Source organism: Ptychodera flava, chromosome 21 (genome assembly GCF_041260155.1).
Source record: "Ptychodera flava strain L36383 chromosome 21, AS_Pfla_20210202, whole genome shotgun sequence".
Taxonomy (NCBI): domain Eukaryota; kingdom Metazoa; phylum Hemichordata; class Enteropneusta; family Ptychoderidae; genus Ptychodera; species Ptychodera flava.
This window is the reverse complement of record NC_091948.1, coordinates 12991006-13008134: the sequence shown is the minus strand read 5'-3', so window position 1 is coordinate 13008134 and position 17129 is coordinate 12991006. Positions and strand designations below refer to the sequence as shown.

The 17129-nt window shown below is 37.4% G+C and overlaps 1 protein-coding gene across 2 annotated transcripts in view; it reads right to left on the bottom strand.

The window, feature by feature from the left end:
- Positions 1-5618: 5618 nt before the first annotated feature.
- Positions 5619-17129, bottom strand: part of LOC139121460 (coatomer subunit epsilon-like) — a 57748-nt gene continuing 46237 nt past the window's right edge. For both annotated transcript variants that reach the window (XM_070686356.1, XM_070686355.1), the window contains 2 exons: positions 7377-7451; positions 5619-6650 (listed from right to left, as the gene is read on the bottom strand). In XM_070686356.1, the coding sequence (XP_070542457.1) occupies positions 6606-6650; positions 7377-7451 (120 nt within the window). In that variant the 3' untranslated portion in view covers positions 5619-6605. The remainder of the gene's footprint in view (positions 6651-7376; positions 7452-17129) is intronic.

Genomic DNA, 17129 nt, shown 5'->3' with positions numbered 1-17129 from the left:
CTTGCCACGTTTTTATGATTCATTTGCTGAATAAAATTGTTCACACGTTGAAACTGCCAGTCTGATTGCATGAGGTGTAAACTTGTTATTTTAGTTTCCTTACACTATAGTTGTCAAAACGTTTTATCTTAACATCTAATCACCTTTTCACATTCAATTTCAAAATACTTGATATAAGGAAACACAAAGAAAATGTACCCTGTCTTCTGTCATCGTTGTTTAATTGTCCAAAAATTGTTAAAATCGCGCTTGTTCTAGTTTTTAAAAGTACTTCTTGTAGAGGAAAAGCCGCCATTGACACCTCATTACTGTTTCCTGTAGACATATAAAAGACCCAATATCAATAAATCCGGAGAAAGGGGGAAAGAGTTTTGTTATAGCTTTTACCACCATCTAATTATCCCCAAATAGTTCTGATTGTATCGAATAAAGTCTGGCATGGCGACGACTACTTGTAAAACTAAGACTGACTTGCGACAACAGTAGTGCGCTGATTCGTCGTTGTTGGAAGACCGTTTGTCAGTGCTTTCAAATTTATCGAAATGCTCCAGGGTGTAAACCTAGAAGCAACACATCCTCTAACTTGATGGAACGAAAGAAAATGTGGCTGCTTCGCTGTACTTTATATGTGTCTCCTGGATGTGACCTCAGGAGCTACAACTGCAAACGTAAACCCTCACGATAAACACCCGTTACGTGCCTGCAAATATACAACACATACTTTAAGGTACCCATTGTTTTAGCCATTTAACAATGAAGTGTGGTTTTCTGAGAGTGAATGCTACATTTCTGCAATACTTATGGATAGCCAAATGAAACCGTGTCAGCTGAAAGTGGAATCGGGAAATGTTTTACTGTTTGTCGTCATTACTCATGGAGATAAATTTCTCTTCCGCGTCAGAAGTGGCAGTTACAATTTTCCGCACTGACATCAGCTAAAGGATACGTTTCCGTGTAAGTAGAATGTGTGTTTCTGGGACAGATATTTGGATTTTCACATTTTTCACAATACTTAGCCGATCTACTGCCTGTGTGGGTTCATTTTGAAGTAGGCCTAAATGAGATTTTTACTGCGGCCTTGTATTTTATGAAATTCGAAAATTTAATTTTTCCCCATACAGCAAATGTTAGGTAATGAGCTAGGTAATTGCATGGTGCATTTGTGCTTGATACTGAAAGAGAATAGTTGAAGATTTCATTGGGATAGGCAAGAGTTTTTCAGTTTTGAGGCGCGTACTTTAAAAGAACACGATTGGAACTTAATTGGGATGATTGGATTTTCATATTTTTCAAATTTCTCAAAGGTGTTAGGTGCCCTATAGTTTGATGTTACGATATTACAAATTACTCATAAACAAGTGTGCAACTTAAAAAGAGAAGCAGATTAAATTATATTTGTGGGTTAAATCGAAATTAATTCAGCATCGAATTATCCCAAATAATTCCAATCGTGTTAAAGGTAGAATTCTCCTCGGGGACAGATAATCGGACTCTAAAACGTGTACAAGTCTGCTTTGGTGTACATGTTACGGGGGCTCATTTTGAAGGTCTTAGAGTAAGTTAAGTTTTTTCCCGCTTAGTTTTGTGAAAATCGGAATTTTTATCCCATAGAGATATAAGCCCTACGCAAGGATGGAGGCCATTTTGAATTTCACAAAAACGGTAAATATTGGCTAATTTGTTTCCCCAGTTCAAAACATTGAACGGTCACCCCTGATTTTTATTTTTGATTTTGAAAGACAATGGTTGAAAGTTTGCTTGAGGAAAATTTGAGCAAAAGTTCAAGTCTCTCATTTTCGAGGCGCGAACTACCTTAATGTAATTTAGACTTTTTTCCTCGATCACAATGGTTACCGTCGTAGTAACAGTTCAAGCGATAGTCAATGAGTGGTATTTGATGTGCGTAGAAGTATAAGAAGTAATAGGTATCGGGAATACTTGTCGGGTGGTATTTGATGTGGCGAGCTTTATACATCGACGGCATTATGTCCGCTCCTTGACCGGCTTCCTCGCAGCTTGAAAATTTCGTCGGTGATTGAGTGAAAGTTTATCGCCCTCGGTGAAAGAGAAATGTGTCGCTGCCTGAGGTCATGCTGTCGAGTATCACTAAAATCTCCAAGAAAAGATGGCGTTTAGGGCAATCCCCTCGAGGATTGCAACCATGTTGCTTGCGGGCGACGTTGATTTATTTTCCCGGGGGCATCGATGCAACTACGTGAACCATGGCCCCCGCTTACCTGATAAGCCTCTGAATTGCCAATTCAAAGCGCAAGGCGATAATTTTTCATTTAAAATCCTCCAAGCTATTGGGTTCCGTCCTGCTTGCACCAGTGCAGGAATTAATAACGTGAGCATATTGACAGGTCATCGACCTCTGCACGATTGCAGGTCATGATGACATTAATCCCCTTTCTAGTTCTGATGTATATTGACGATCATAGTCCTAATCTAAATCAGCGCATGTCGACCGAACGATATCAGATTTTGCCATGGTGGAGAATCCACTGTAAGTGTACAAAGGTAACCTCGAATGCTGCTGGTATATAAGTGTATGGCTAGTGATGGATGTCAGCGACATTAGTGCAGAGAGTTTGTGGAACATGATGAAATGATAAAAATCACGACAAACAGCTCTCAAAAGACCCGTCTTCGCTTACTGTCTCTGAAACAGCTCCCGTGTTATCAACTGCGGAGTCGAACCTGTGTCAATACTGTTCACGTGCGCGTTCCCATTTTGATATAGGCAATTCTCGTTATTTTCTTTGTTAGCTACTTTTGCCACATCTAAAACTGTTCGTGTTCGGTAATATTTCATTTTTTCATATTTTACTCAGCATGGTCACAAGAGAATATGCCAAGGACCCAGGCATTGGCGAGAAAACTCTGACACGAAGTATCTTCTCAACACGTTTATTTACGTGTACTACGGAAGTTAAGGTTGACATGTTTTGAGTGCGTCAGACAAATTTAAAAGTTCAAATTGCAAGCGTCAAACAAGTTTGACTCATCCTTACACTTCTGCATGTTTATCTGCAGATATTGCGATGGTTGGATGATATAGTAATTCAGCATAATCTCCCCGTAATTGGGTCTTACACATCATAGGCAACTTTTGCACCGACTACCTTTTCACCTGTTTCCGTAAATTTGCATATGGATGTGTCACGTCGACTGAGGGTCATGATACAATTGATGAATTAAAGAATACACAACGTCAATATAGGGACCAGGTTGCAATGTTTTTGACCATTATGCACTTCATGCAAACAGAATATTTCCATATAAGGAATACACTGCAACATGAAAACTGAATGCGTTTGCAAATATGCCTACGAAGGGAAATCTCTCAGTTGGCAGGATGCCATGTTTTAAATCATGGGTAATTGGTGTAAGATCTGGCTGGGCATTGGAGCGTTCGCCCCATATGGCCTTACCACAAGGAACTGGTGATTATCAAAGAAAACGCTTAAAAATTGAATGTGATAGTAGCCGTTTATTTTCTAAAAGCGTGTACCAATTGACGTTCATAATTTCTCTTGTTGGAATTTGACGTGTTGTAAACCCTGCCCGCGTGTTGTATGTATGTATGTATGCATGCATGCATGCATGTATGTATGTATGTATGTATGTATGTATGTATGTATGTATGTATGTATGTATGTATGTATGTATGTATGTATGTATGTATGTCAATGTATTAACAAACTTACGAATGTTTACGTATGATAGTTCAGTTATTGGAAGTAAAGGTTACATAGAGGAAACGCTTTCTCGCATATAAATTTCGCATATTTAATGCAAACGTTATTTCGCCTTCATCACTAAGAAGCTAGGTATGAGTCAGGATTTTTGTTAGGGATAGAGTGTATAGCAAAAGATCCCTACAAAACTCTTTTAATATTTATGTGCACTTATCTGGCGTGTGTCAAATATTTTACCCTAATCTCCTTTGTTTGTTTTTTAGGTTTGGAACAATAGATGTCACTACTATCGTCGAATGTCTACATATCGTGTTGAATGTGGACACATTATTAAAACGTAAAAAGTAGTTCAAACTGTTTTACAAGTTTAACTCAACAAACAGACTGTATCTGAATAAAAAGACACTTTATTTATGTGCTTCAAAAGCTACACCTTGTGCTCCGCAATGACGTTTCATTAAAATACAGTCAAAACCAAGATTCTTCACTACCTGAAGTTAACGCATCGGTAATCAAACTTGCAACACCTCCTTTTAAGAACATTACCTATACCAGTACATGATATTCGGAGAATTGGTTTTACCATATGACGGTGCCAATGACATGCAAGAGAAGCCAAATCCGGTCCCGAAAACATGCAGAAAATAAACGTGAATGCCTTGTAAACCAATATTCATAGGTCTGTTTAAGAAATAAATTCAGCATCCCAGTCGAGAGTATGGCATAGTGTCCACATAAGTCTTTCAAAACAATGTAATGACGTATTGTTACTATTTCACCAGCTCTATGTTAAGTTAAATATGCCAAATTTAAAAGTTATAGAAGATATTTCTTACGAGAAGATATTCGGCAAAAATGGAAAATCTTGACCAACGAAATTTACAATTTCACAACCATTTCATCAGGCATGGACGCATAAAGTTAAAAAGCTATTGGCCAAATTTACTAATATGCAAATTTAATCATTTGGCCCATCGACGTCAAATCATTCCTAAGCATCTGCGTATGACACATGAAAGCCATACCAAAATATCAGACTAATTGGACCAGCTAATCTCCGTAGTTCACCCTGTTGCCTCTATTTCACTCATTTGCATGTTTTTGAAAGAAGCACAATCATTTGAACAAGATATCAAACACGTTTGTCAAAAGTTCTTAACGTTTTGAATTATGTGGAAACATAAATGTACATCATACCAGTATACTGTATACTCTTTCTAGTCCACAGGGTATGTTGTAATTGTAATATACATATGGCAAAACAAGTGTTTGAAAGAAAAGAGACCATGATGGCTATCACGACCTTGCAATCCTAGTAGTCTTTAGTCAAACTTCATTTATGAAATGGATTTTTAAAAGGAATTTCAATCTTTGAAGGAGTTATGGTAATTTCATAATTTCATAAAGTTCCTGGAAAATTTGATTCACAGAACATTAGCACATTGTTTGGTGATGGGTGACCATGTTTCATTGATGTAAACTCCACTGCCAGAGACAGCATTCCACAAAAGAGTTATAAAAAGAGACTCTACCTTGAGATCTCATGATCGGTAAATCTGCATCTGTTAAACAGGTATGAAAAATATACTAGTATTTTTAAGTGATGACGAACATTGACAAAGTATTTTTTCATTTTATAGATTATGAATGAGATATCTCTAGGTCCTTCGGATAGCAACAATGCTGTAACTTTATTTTGTAGTCATTTCTCATGAGGGTAATGAAATAAATTATTCAATAAATGCTATTGGAAGAATGAATGATGATGACGTTTGGTTTTGCAGTTTCCCCTGCACCACTCACACACTCCTTTAGGTCATAGACAGAAATTGCGACAAAATTGTATGAGGGGTTTTCGGATCATAGGCTTTACGGCATGCTGCAGGTAAAAATTCCCAGAACACAGGACATCATTCATGAATTTGAGATTGAGTCGTGTGTTGACCAACATTTATTTTCGTTCTTATCAATAATGTACACATGACTGATGAGTTTGCTCTGCACAAAAGCAAAGCAATTTCCTTGGTTCAATCTTAGGATTTGATTTCCAAATGAAAACTTTACATAAAATGACTGTTTAACATAGATTCATGAGTGTACCTTTGTGAACCATTCAGTTGTACTGTACGATCTGGGCATGATAAAACAGAACTTCCACAAATTAACATCTACAGAGGTTTTGTGAAATGATGTATGATTTAAATGTACACATGTTAAAGTAACCTTTCCATGGACATACGGTTGTCCAATTAACATTTTTCTGTCAATATTGCATAATTTCCTTTAGTATGTCAGAGACAGGCCCCAAACTTCTTAATGAACGTAAATTCACACCCCAAATGTGTTTCCTTTTACCAAGTTTATCATTGCAGTCTCAGATGCCACCGGAAACTGGTGACTGAAGATGTCTTACTATAGGAAATGAACAACAAGTTACACAATAAATCATATCTTTAGTGGTCTAAAATAATTTAAAATCATAGTACAACTCTCAAAGGTGAATACACTATCCTGAAAAATCCTGGCATTACTACCGTAAACAGAAATGGCTCTATTCCAAAAATGTGATGTAACTGTATCCATTTGACACTTTCCTGAAAGTTGGTTTCTTCATACAAAGAAAGACTACCAAACAAATGAGACCCACATAAATTAAATTACTACAACTAAACATTACCAGCCTGGCTTAGCTATTCAAGGACGAGGGAGATGAAATCATATACTGGTAACAAAGGGGAAAAAACTGTTACTGAGAAAAAGAAATACAGATTCACCAAAAGTCAGGGTTCATCTAAAAGTGCAACTTGTTAAAAGTCTCTTCCTTCACAGTGTTAAAAGAAAATACTTGAACTAAAATGAAGCCATCCCTGTGTCCATCAGATGATAAAATGACAGTGTTGTTGCTTATGATGACACATACTGTGTTGCAAGTCGGTTAAATTCGTCCTCCTGTAAGAGAGCAAAAAATAAAATTACAATCCCTGCGGTAACATGATTGATCTACTCCTAAACACTTACGTATTGCTTGGTAGCAATGAACAGGATTAAGATGGATGATGACCACAATTCAATCAAATGGTAAGTTCTAAGTCTTTCATAAATTTAGTGGGTGTTGGTGAATGGAATCAGTTTCAGTTCTGGACAGGATATAAATGGGCCATTTAAGTTATTGCTTTTTAGAGTAAAGTATTTTGTCTGGGCTTTCTCTTGACCAAGGTACATACATATGGAAGCATCAGGTTGAAGACATATGGAAAAGGCTAAAGAGTAATAATGAGACTATATTCAAAATAACCCTGATGTAAATACACACCTATTGACTAAACAGAGATAGAATTGCACAAGAGACAGAGAAAGAATGATTTAATGCCAAAGAAATTATTCATGTGGCCATAGTCTGTTCAATATGAACTAACGGTTGTCACAGATATATACAAGTCTGTATATAATACACACCTGAAATCAGTCCAACTGCAAATGCAACAGCTTGATATAGATGAATCAATGAACTCAAAGTTCACATAAAACAAATTGGTTTGATTTCCAAATATCCCTTGGAGAATATTACAGACTTCCAGCACTTGAAATAGCAGATTTTGTAAGCTTTTCTACTGTCTCCCTTACTAAGCTTGAAGCACATGATTATCGAATGAGGCAGATTGTTCAATAACTCACCTTGGCAAGGTATTCTTTGACAAATGGATGACTGTTATGGGCATCTTTAAGCTGGGATACATAGCGGTTGCTGACCTGCAAATGTTGGAAAGAAAATTACATCACGAAATGATCAATTGTCTGTATGGGATGATCATGCTATCTCTCTGCACCATAAATAATTGTTTTTTGTTCTACACTGTAGTTCATTTTATACACTGATGTCAGAGGCTTTTACTTCCTTAATGTACTTTGTGTCAACGTGTGCACGTACACTGGGGTCCTTAAATTCAAAGTCACTGGGCATTCTCAGACTTTTCTTTTGCAGTTGTCCAAGAATTCTGTTGAGATGAAAGACTTGTCTCCAGGAAAATTTATGTGGAAAAACGTAAAGTGTCCTTGTGCCAAGTTTCATGGAATTCAGTCTAGTCATGTCTGTGTAATGGCTTACAAAATGACTATCCACTACCTTTGATGGATTATATTGCCAATGCAAATGACTGGTATGTATACGCAAAACATGATGCCTCTTTCTTGTACCAAGTTTGATGAATTCACTTCCAGTCTGCAGACTGACACTGGCCACTTGACATTATAAAAAATTCATGACAAAATTGCCTCAAAACTGGCATTTTGGATCGTATTGCAAAACAAGTTGAGTAAGATATGTATATTTTTGCGTGCTATATTTGTGTCAACTTTGAAGTATCCACGGCTGGTAAATCGGTCAAGGAATATCTCGGTAATTGCTCCTGATATGTGTGGCCTCCAGGTAGCTATATATTAACACATCCATTACTGCACACTTACATGTCATCTGTTCACTTGAATATAATAAAGTAAAAGCTTAAAGGCCTGTGTTGGCACCAGATTGTCTCATCAGAAAATTTACCCACCAGAATACAATTTCAATGGAAAACAAAAGGTTATCACACCTCCATAATCCTCTTACAGACTAGAACAAAGGCAATCCCAGGGATCGCGAACAATGCCTTTAAATCTGTTTCACAAAATGATGACTGTTTGCATCGGCACATCAAACTAACTTCTACACAGAAGCTGAGAGGTGCTTAATTAAACAGCACTTGTCAACATTGACAATTTCTACCAAACCTTGTTATTTAATGGAAAAAATGATAAGCAGTGGAAAGCTGAGGGTAATCACTGTATCGGTACGTGCTGAGTAATACAGAAGCCAAAATAAGCTGATGCTGTGTCACATTTCACAACAGTGGAAAAGGATTCCCTCAAAGTGGAGTGAAATATTACCCTTGAGAAAATCACTTCTTTTGACGGATGACTTCCTGTTTGTTCACAACCCTGGGATCTGAGGTATTTAACAGATTCTGAGAAACCATCCATCCTGTGGACTCACTGTAACATTCATTACACGGAACGGAAGAGCTATGCATGCCCACTGTCGCTGTTTCTGATTGCCTTTACATTGGTATGCAGAAGGTGACATTGATGTGAGTGTCCTCTGTGTGAACTTCAGAGGGATTTGTTGGCATGTTTTCTCTCAGGAGGGGTATTCTCTAGGTATCTCTCACAAGGGGTAATGTCCCTTTCTACTTAAAACTTGGGGGGATTTGGTTCTGATTGAAGGGGACCATAACTTGACAAAACTTGTATCAAGCTCTAAGAGATTAGTTTGATTAAAATGGAAGAGAAGTATATCAATGATTGACATAACTTTATGTCCAGAGGAATATCAAAGAAGAAATTTTCTATTATAATGTTTTTATTTTACCGATTCAAATCATGGAGACAGAGGCAAAGTAACAGTTCTAATCCTTCTCAGCATTTTGATTCAGATGGAAATTATTTCAGCAACTGACATTGATAACTTATGGGCATTTGTGACATTTCTCTCAACAGCAGCAAGGCCTGGCAATTACTCGCATTACTTTATGAGGGTAACATTCCTTGAAGACTCAATTACCATTTCACAAAATCTAACCAGAAGTTATACTGCTCAACTAAGGTTCACGGTGCTAACAAGGAATTCTATGCCTTGAAAGCATTTACACCATATACTCCCCTGAAGATATGGGTAAGCTGCATGTCCTTGTGCAGTCTTAGCTGAAATGAATATTTGTCATTTCATTATGCACCATGTATGGCAGTCGCAATGTACAAAGAGATTGACGGTAATGCTTTCTATATCACCTGAAGGTATTTACATGCTCACCCACTCAACATGCCTTATTAAGAAGTCTCTTATGTCAGTGCTTTGTTGAATGTACAAAGTTATGAGACATGACCTGTATTACTGATATTAAATATATACATATGTTTAAAAGGTGGTTTGACTGCAAACAAACATACTGTCTTTGTGCCAAATCAAGATCATGTAGCATGTATGATGTAAACATCTTTCCACATCCTTTATAGTATGCAATTGTCAAAGAAAAAATTGAATGTACTGACTTACATGTAGCTGTAATAATTCGTTTACCTCATATTTCATTGATACAAGTCCACACACATCATTAGTATCAACAGCTTTGGGCAAAACCATGGAGCAGCACTGAAAGGGTTAGCTTTACTATTTTGTGATACTCTTGTCACACAATACCGTTGAGGAGTTCAACCTGTCTTCCCTCCCCTCAAGTCCCTGTAAACAGGTCCACATTCACCGTTGATGACAATGGCAAAGCGTCAAGTTTGGTATGGCCTTCATATTTCCCATTGCAAAGTGGGAACTTTAAAGGGGCAGGTTTTTTATCCGCTTTACCTCTGAGCAAAGTGACTTACTGTACACAACTTTCATAGGACAACAAAGCACTGAAATCACATGAACAGTCACTGTCTACAGTCACTAATGCAAGAACTAGTGATTGAGGAATGCCCCTTTAAAAGGAGAATTGGGGATGGACTTTTTTGATACTTTCCCTGAAAAGTGAATATAATATGTATTATATATAATATATATTGTAATCCTTTCACTCCGATATTCCAATACACAACAGCACCTGGTACACAAGTATACAATACAAGATACGAGGGCCATGAATATTCCACACTGTTAAAGAATCATTAGCATAAGAATCATTAGCATAAGATTTTAATACTGAAACAATGCTCATTAATATAATTTGCATAAACAAATACAAAGACACCTCCCATCTTGCACTTGCTTGCTTGTAAGGGTCTTTGTTGCTGGATTGGAACAGAACTGCAAATAACAGAAAAATTCGTAAAATACATACACGTAAGCCACTGGGCTATGATTCGAAAACCACAGATGGCTTATTTTCAAAGATATTAATATTTGAAAACAGACTGACATGATACAGCAGCATACACTGCAGAGTGAGATTAGATTGGTAAAAGGCATGTGCAATCTTTCTCTGGAATGACACAGGGATTTTAGCAAAGGATGCCGCATAAATTAAAATACAGAAAGACAGCATCAAAAGAGGTTCCATATGTGTTCATGCTGATATGTACCAGCCATTATGGTTACCTTTGAAAAAAATGGTTCAAAAAGGAGGCCACCCTGGTCAAGTGATTCTTTTGAATATACCAGGCATCCTTTTGTACAAATGCACATGCTGTTTAATATCAATTTACTGTTTTGTAATCGTCCTCGCCTAGCTGGTACAAAATCACTGTTTGGCATTGAGCTCTAAGAACCTTTTAGACATCATAAGAGACACACTTTAATCATCTCCATCCATAGGGTATTAGAAAAACCTGACTTTGACTTTCCAGTAATACAAACAATGTTGAAAATAGTGGCGCACTAAAGTGAGTTTCTATTGTGTAAACTTACACAAATGATATGAAAAAATGACACCAGCTGGTAACATGACCATGAAACAATAAGAACAGGGCAGATTGGATTTCCAAGAATTTTTCCACAGAGAATGGAGGATGTTATTGCCCATTGATGCTGGAGGCACATGATTGTGTCTAGGATAGTGGACAACACTACTAAATTGATTTTAATACCCCAAGCAGTTGTCACATAACAGCCGCTGGAAACATACTGCATGAACTTTTATCACAAACTTGATATAAAATTTTTGTTTGTCATGATATTTTGTACAGAATAGAACATACACTTTGAGAAAATAGTTTCAATGTGCATTTTATATAGGACTCCCTTATCAGCCATGATTCACCCTTTCACTTAAATGGTTTGCCCTAAACCAGTTAAAAACCAGTTGTCATCAATGGTGGGTGTGAACCTGTTAATGGGGAATGGGGGGGGGGGGGGGGGAACAAGTTAATGAATTTAGAATTGGTGGTTGACTTGTAACGGGTATTTCATGACACAGAAAAACACCCACAGTAGCCAGTTTGTCAGCATAACAACCAAGCTAATTTCTTGCCTCAGTGAACTGCCAGTGAACAAATCCGATTTAATACTAGTAATTACTAATGTTGTTCATCACATTTTCTGTAACTCTGCGCCTTTTACATGTATCTTTGATATAATGGAGGATTTTAGTTTAATATCTGATATGAACTTAACTTGCTGCATGGCACCATGACTTTTTAATCTCCGGTCACAATGACGGTGTATGTCTTACACAGCTCTGATCAGATTGCTTCCTGAGCTCAGAGTACATTTAGTATTCCCTATTCCAAGAAAAACATCAATGGCCTTGAAAACACACATCCTGGAGCTGAGCTCATCCTTGCTATTAAAGGGAAAGAAGCTACATCTGTTGTATATGCTGTCTACTGCAAAATTTCCTTATTGAACACTCTATAGGGGCATCTTAAAATACCCAGTATTCAACATACTGACACGGTGGATACAGTGTATGTGTACTTCGTACCATGCAGTCCGGTACTGAGGAACAGTTAAACATCAAACTAGGTGTTTATTCTTTTTAATACCATTACCACAGAACTCCATGGTACAAAAGTATTGCACTATTGCTCTCATCATGGGTTCTGTTATTGTCACATATGTTACAACAGAAACCACGAAAAAATGGTTGTTCGGTATGACGAGTTTCAACATCTGCAGTTTGGTGGAATGATACATTGTTTATTACCCTGGTCCGGATTGGGAAGAGTGTTGTTTACCTGTTTATGGGTCAAAGATTAGCGAATTTGCCGAACAGGTCTCATTCCAGGCTTTTGTTGCAATCACAGAGGGAAAAAGAACAACCCATGTTTTCATGAAAGGCTCCCTCTTAATTTACAGGGTGTTTGAAACGTTGTATTCTTTTACAAACAGGCAGAAATACGAGCAGAAAAGAAACACAGTGGATTTATTATCTCATGAATGAGCTTCAGCCAGTTGGAGCTCACATGACAGTGAGGGAAGGAAACATCGGAAAATGCTGCTGTCTAAAAATATCTGAACTTTCAAAAATGTGATCTTTATCTCTCTTTGATACACAAATATATATCAGTAAGATTTGTTGTAGCTATTGTCTTTCATGCTGAGAAGTATTTTGCTTGTGAAATAGTATAGCTTACGAAGGATCATTTTCGGTTTGGGCATAAAATATGGATAATTTCCAAACAAAAATAGTCCAGTTATATGTATATAATAATGAGTACAACATATCAGATCCTTCAAAACTTCACAAAACACATGGCAGTCCACAATTGCTGTAAATATTAAATGGCTAAAGCTGGGTTGCATTACATGTGACTGTCACAGTACACTCCCACCAAAATAATTAACCATACATGAAAACTGCATGCAAATGTCTGATACAGTAAAACTGGCAAAATACATCAACTTACTAACTTTGTATTAGAAAACTGTTTCAAAATGTAACTTGCTCACGCCTAAATTCCCAATGAACAGCTCCACAATCACAGTTGATAACAGTAGGTTTGGGCTAAATCATGTTTATGAAAGTGTTAATGAACATTTGACATGAAATATGACAGCAAGTTTTGTGTTTAATCTATAGCACAAAACTTTATATCACTGTATTTTTTAAGTTTCATTCTACCTTCTCTCTCTGTTATTTTGTAAAGACTACACACAAGTTTGAAAGCACATCAGAATATAGATACTGTAGATTTCTCTTACTTTGGTAAATTACATCTGCCTCTTGAAATTGATGTTCAATGAATTACAATTTGTAGCAATTTTGCTTTGACCTGTATATTGAAGTGCATTACCTCATGTGAACTTGATCTGACCTCGTAAAAACAGGTTTTTAACATGCATTGAGTGAGTCCTTCCATTTGTTCTGTGAAATCAACACTGGAATTGATTCTTCCTTCAAACTGCAATTCAACACTCTTTGCCAAATGCAAATCACCTTATTTGGAGATTAAAGTGTTACCCGATATGGCTGTGACTTCCCCAGAGAGTTGCCTAGTTTGCAATCTCCACACACCATCTCTGTTGCTTCAGGCTTGTTAGGTGAAAGAAATGTCTCACAATTTCGCCAGATTTTAGGACAGATTTTAGAGGATGAAGAAAGCCATCAAGAGTTGAAAAATAAATCTCTCAGTCACGCAATTATCTCACTCATTGACAGTTTCTTCGATTTTTCTCTCCGATTTCCTGGAGCAAAGGTTAAGCTCTGCCTTCAAACACGCAGAAAAGGACAATCCTACACTCTACATGTGTGACAGTGACTGAATTGATAGATCCTAATTGGCTGTAACATCTGCTAAATTCCCTGGCAAAAAAAGTAACTGAAGACCTAGCGAGAACACTATTCTGGTATTCCTGGAAAGTTTGTGTCACGGCCGTGAACTTCACCTTGAACTTCTCTCTGTGCAGTGAGTGCAGTTGCCATAGGTACGGTGTACTCCGGCAAATCTTTGCGTGATATCAGTGAATTCAGAATCATACATCACAGAACGTGCCAAGTTTTTTGCATGTTCATCAGGATGTAGGTATTCAATGGCTGCCTTTGTACAAAACTCACAAATATCACAAGAAAAAATGAATTCAGATTATAACAAACTCCAAATACACAATCAAAGCATCAGTTACAATCACACTCGCTGTATTTTCCCAAAGTCATGCTGTAAACAAGGGCAGCCTCCCCTTTGGGGTTTGAAGCTCTTTTTCCTGAAAGCCACAAAGGAAAAACTGATCTTGTCAGATACCATGATGCCAATAACAGGAAACTCATATTATCAGACACATCAAGTGCCTTGGAATAACAACACAGCAACTGCCAGAGAAATGGATTTACACACATTTATGTTGGCTGATCCCAACAGAGAGCTCCTGACTCAGTCAGGATTTTACTCTCATGTGATTGACTGATACCGGTATGAAATTTAGCCCTTCACAATATGAGGAATTTCTACATGTACCACATATTGACAAGGAGCAGGCTGTAAGTGCAAGTAATAAGCTGCTTTGACCCCGTGTTTACCATTCAAAGTCAGCTTACAGTATAAATCAGTTGACATTTCAAATTTCCAAACATGCAATATTGTGAGGCAACTTCACTTGGAGCATCCATCACAATTATGACGTTTTCTGATATTTCAATCACAACTCTCCAATCTTTGTATCTAAGCAAATGGCTGGCATGATAAGACACCAAGAAAAATTGGAGCAAGGAAAGAACTTTAGCAAGATTTCCCGTTTATCGGAAAGTCCTACACATTTGCTAAACACAGTGCTAGGTGTTGTACTTTTGATCTTTTATCGTGATGTGATGTATTTAAGTTATATGGGCAAATTTGAACTGTTTGATTCTTCAACGAGACATGAAATGTGGCCTTTTCCACCCAATTTCATGGCACACTGAATTCCCATCTAATCTCAAAAACAATGGATTAACTAAAACAAAACTGAGAAAGTGTTGCATCTTCCTTAAAACTGACAAAGGGGAAGAGCTAAAAGTGCTCTTCAAAACTTGGAGTCCTAGCTGCTGTCATTCACCAATTTTTAGCGAAGAGGTTCACATTTTAGAGACAATGCTGTGCACTCAAATGAATATTATCGTCACTTTGCAAACCACATATCAGTCAGTTCCAATAATGATGCATATTCAAGAGTCAACGATTACCACATATTGTCTGACTTTATACTTTTGCAGAGATGATAGTGGTTTCCACTTTGCCTGATGCTTCGGGAAAATTTGTCTTACAGACCTCTCCTATTGACATGAACGAAAAAAATGACAAAAAGGGGATGTCAAAGTGGACTTGATAGCGTTGTTTGTACTTCTGGGACAGATATTTGGTGCCTAAAATTTTGACCATGCTTTGCTGGTCTAATGCTTATAAAATGTCAACTCAATGTGAAACCTGTGGAGCGAATGAAGTTTACACTATCTTCCCTTTGTTCAAACCTAACCCCTTTTTTTCTTCACAGAGTTACCACGGGCTCAGTGACCATTTTGAATTTCGAACACTGTAAATTTTTGGTAATTTGTTTCTCTAATCTCAAACTATGCATGATGATGCCTGATTTTTTTTAAGATCATGAAAGAGAACGGTTGGATGTTTCCTGAGAAAAGTTTGACGATTAAAAGTATGAGCTTTTCTGTTTAAGACATTTACTATCTTAACAATAAGCACAGGCAGATATACAGTATACTGCTTGATTCAAGGCTAAACATATGTTTCCATGGTATCAAAAAGATATGGCTGATGCCAGCTGCGTAACTTTTCAGAAATTATCAATGGAGTAGACCTCATAAATTAGAAATTACTAACAAAACCACCGGCCATCTGAAGCCCATGCTGCCAAGTTACCAAGGCTATAATTACCATAGTTACAGGCTGATGTAGAAAATGATGGAAAGAAACTGGAAAGTTCCTGCCACTTGCCGAGGTACAATTGCTCATTGACTCACTGGTGTATTCTTCATGTATAAAACATAGACATGATTGGACAATGAAGTACACCACATAACAATATGGCTACCAATTAGCCCTATCTGATCAGAACACAAAATCAGAGTTTCTGTGTGTGTCAAAGTACAGGCATATGGAACTACATTTCATCCTGAATTCTGAATGAAAAAAGATTTACATTATTCAATGAAGTTTTCAAAAAAACAATGCTGGATGAACAGAGAAGCCTTTGATAGAGACTGTGTGGCCTACATACAGCTCCATCTACTCTTACAGTTTATTTCTCTTTGAGGCTGAAAGAGGACCGGGCAGGCACAATCCAGAAGTTTAATTCCATCTTCGAGCTATATTGAGGTTAAATAATGTCCGTCTTCATCGTCTCGAAGACTTCCTTTCACAATATCACAGAACCTGATAAGAAAATGTAGTCACAAAATCCCATTTCCTCAGGCCTTTTCTTCACTAAAACACACCTGAACCAGACAAAGTTGCAAAACAAAGGGCACTGAACCATCTATCAAAGGTAAATTATCAACAATAGTGAAGTCACGCCGCGTGATTTGTTCCGCTCGTTTATCATTGATGTTGTTATCTCTGCATCTCTTGAGGTTGCAGTGACTTGGTAAGGCACTGGTATGGAACAGACAGCTCCTAAGTCTGGTCAATAACTTCAAATTCACACCAACTTCACAAGCCTTGCCATCCCTTGAAATCTCACGGCCTGTCAAAATGTCACCTACTGACTAGCATGTGTGTTAAACAATGCACTGGAAAATGTGAGAAGTGGCAATACTTAAAGATGGCACACATGTTTCGTGTTGAATGTCCATACTAGATCAGGTCTTCATCACATTTTGCATTTGCACAGCCCGGCCTCTTACTACTTCTGTGTTATTTGACAAGCCATGTGATTTCTAAGTGAAGCAAAAAAAAATTCCTCTCTGGGTCATGATGTGAATACTTTACGGTCATCACGTACCACAGCAGCAATGTGAGTATAGAATACCTCATAGC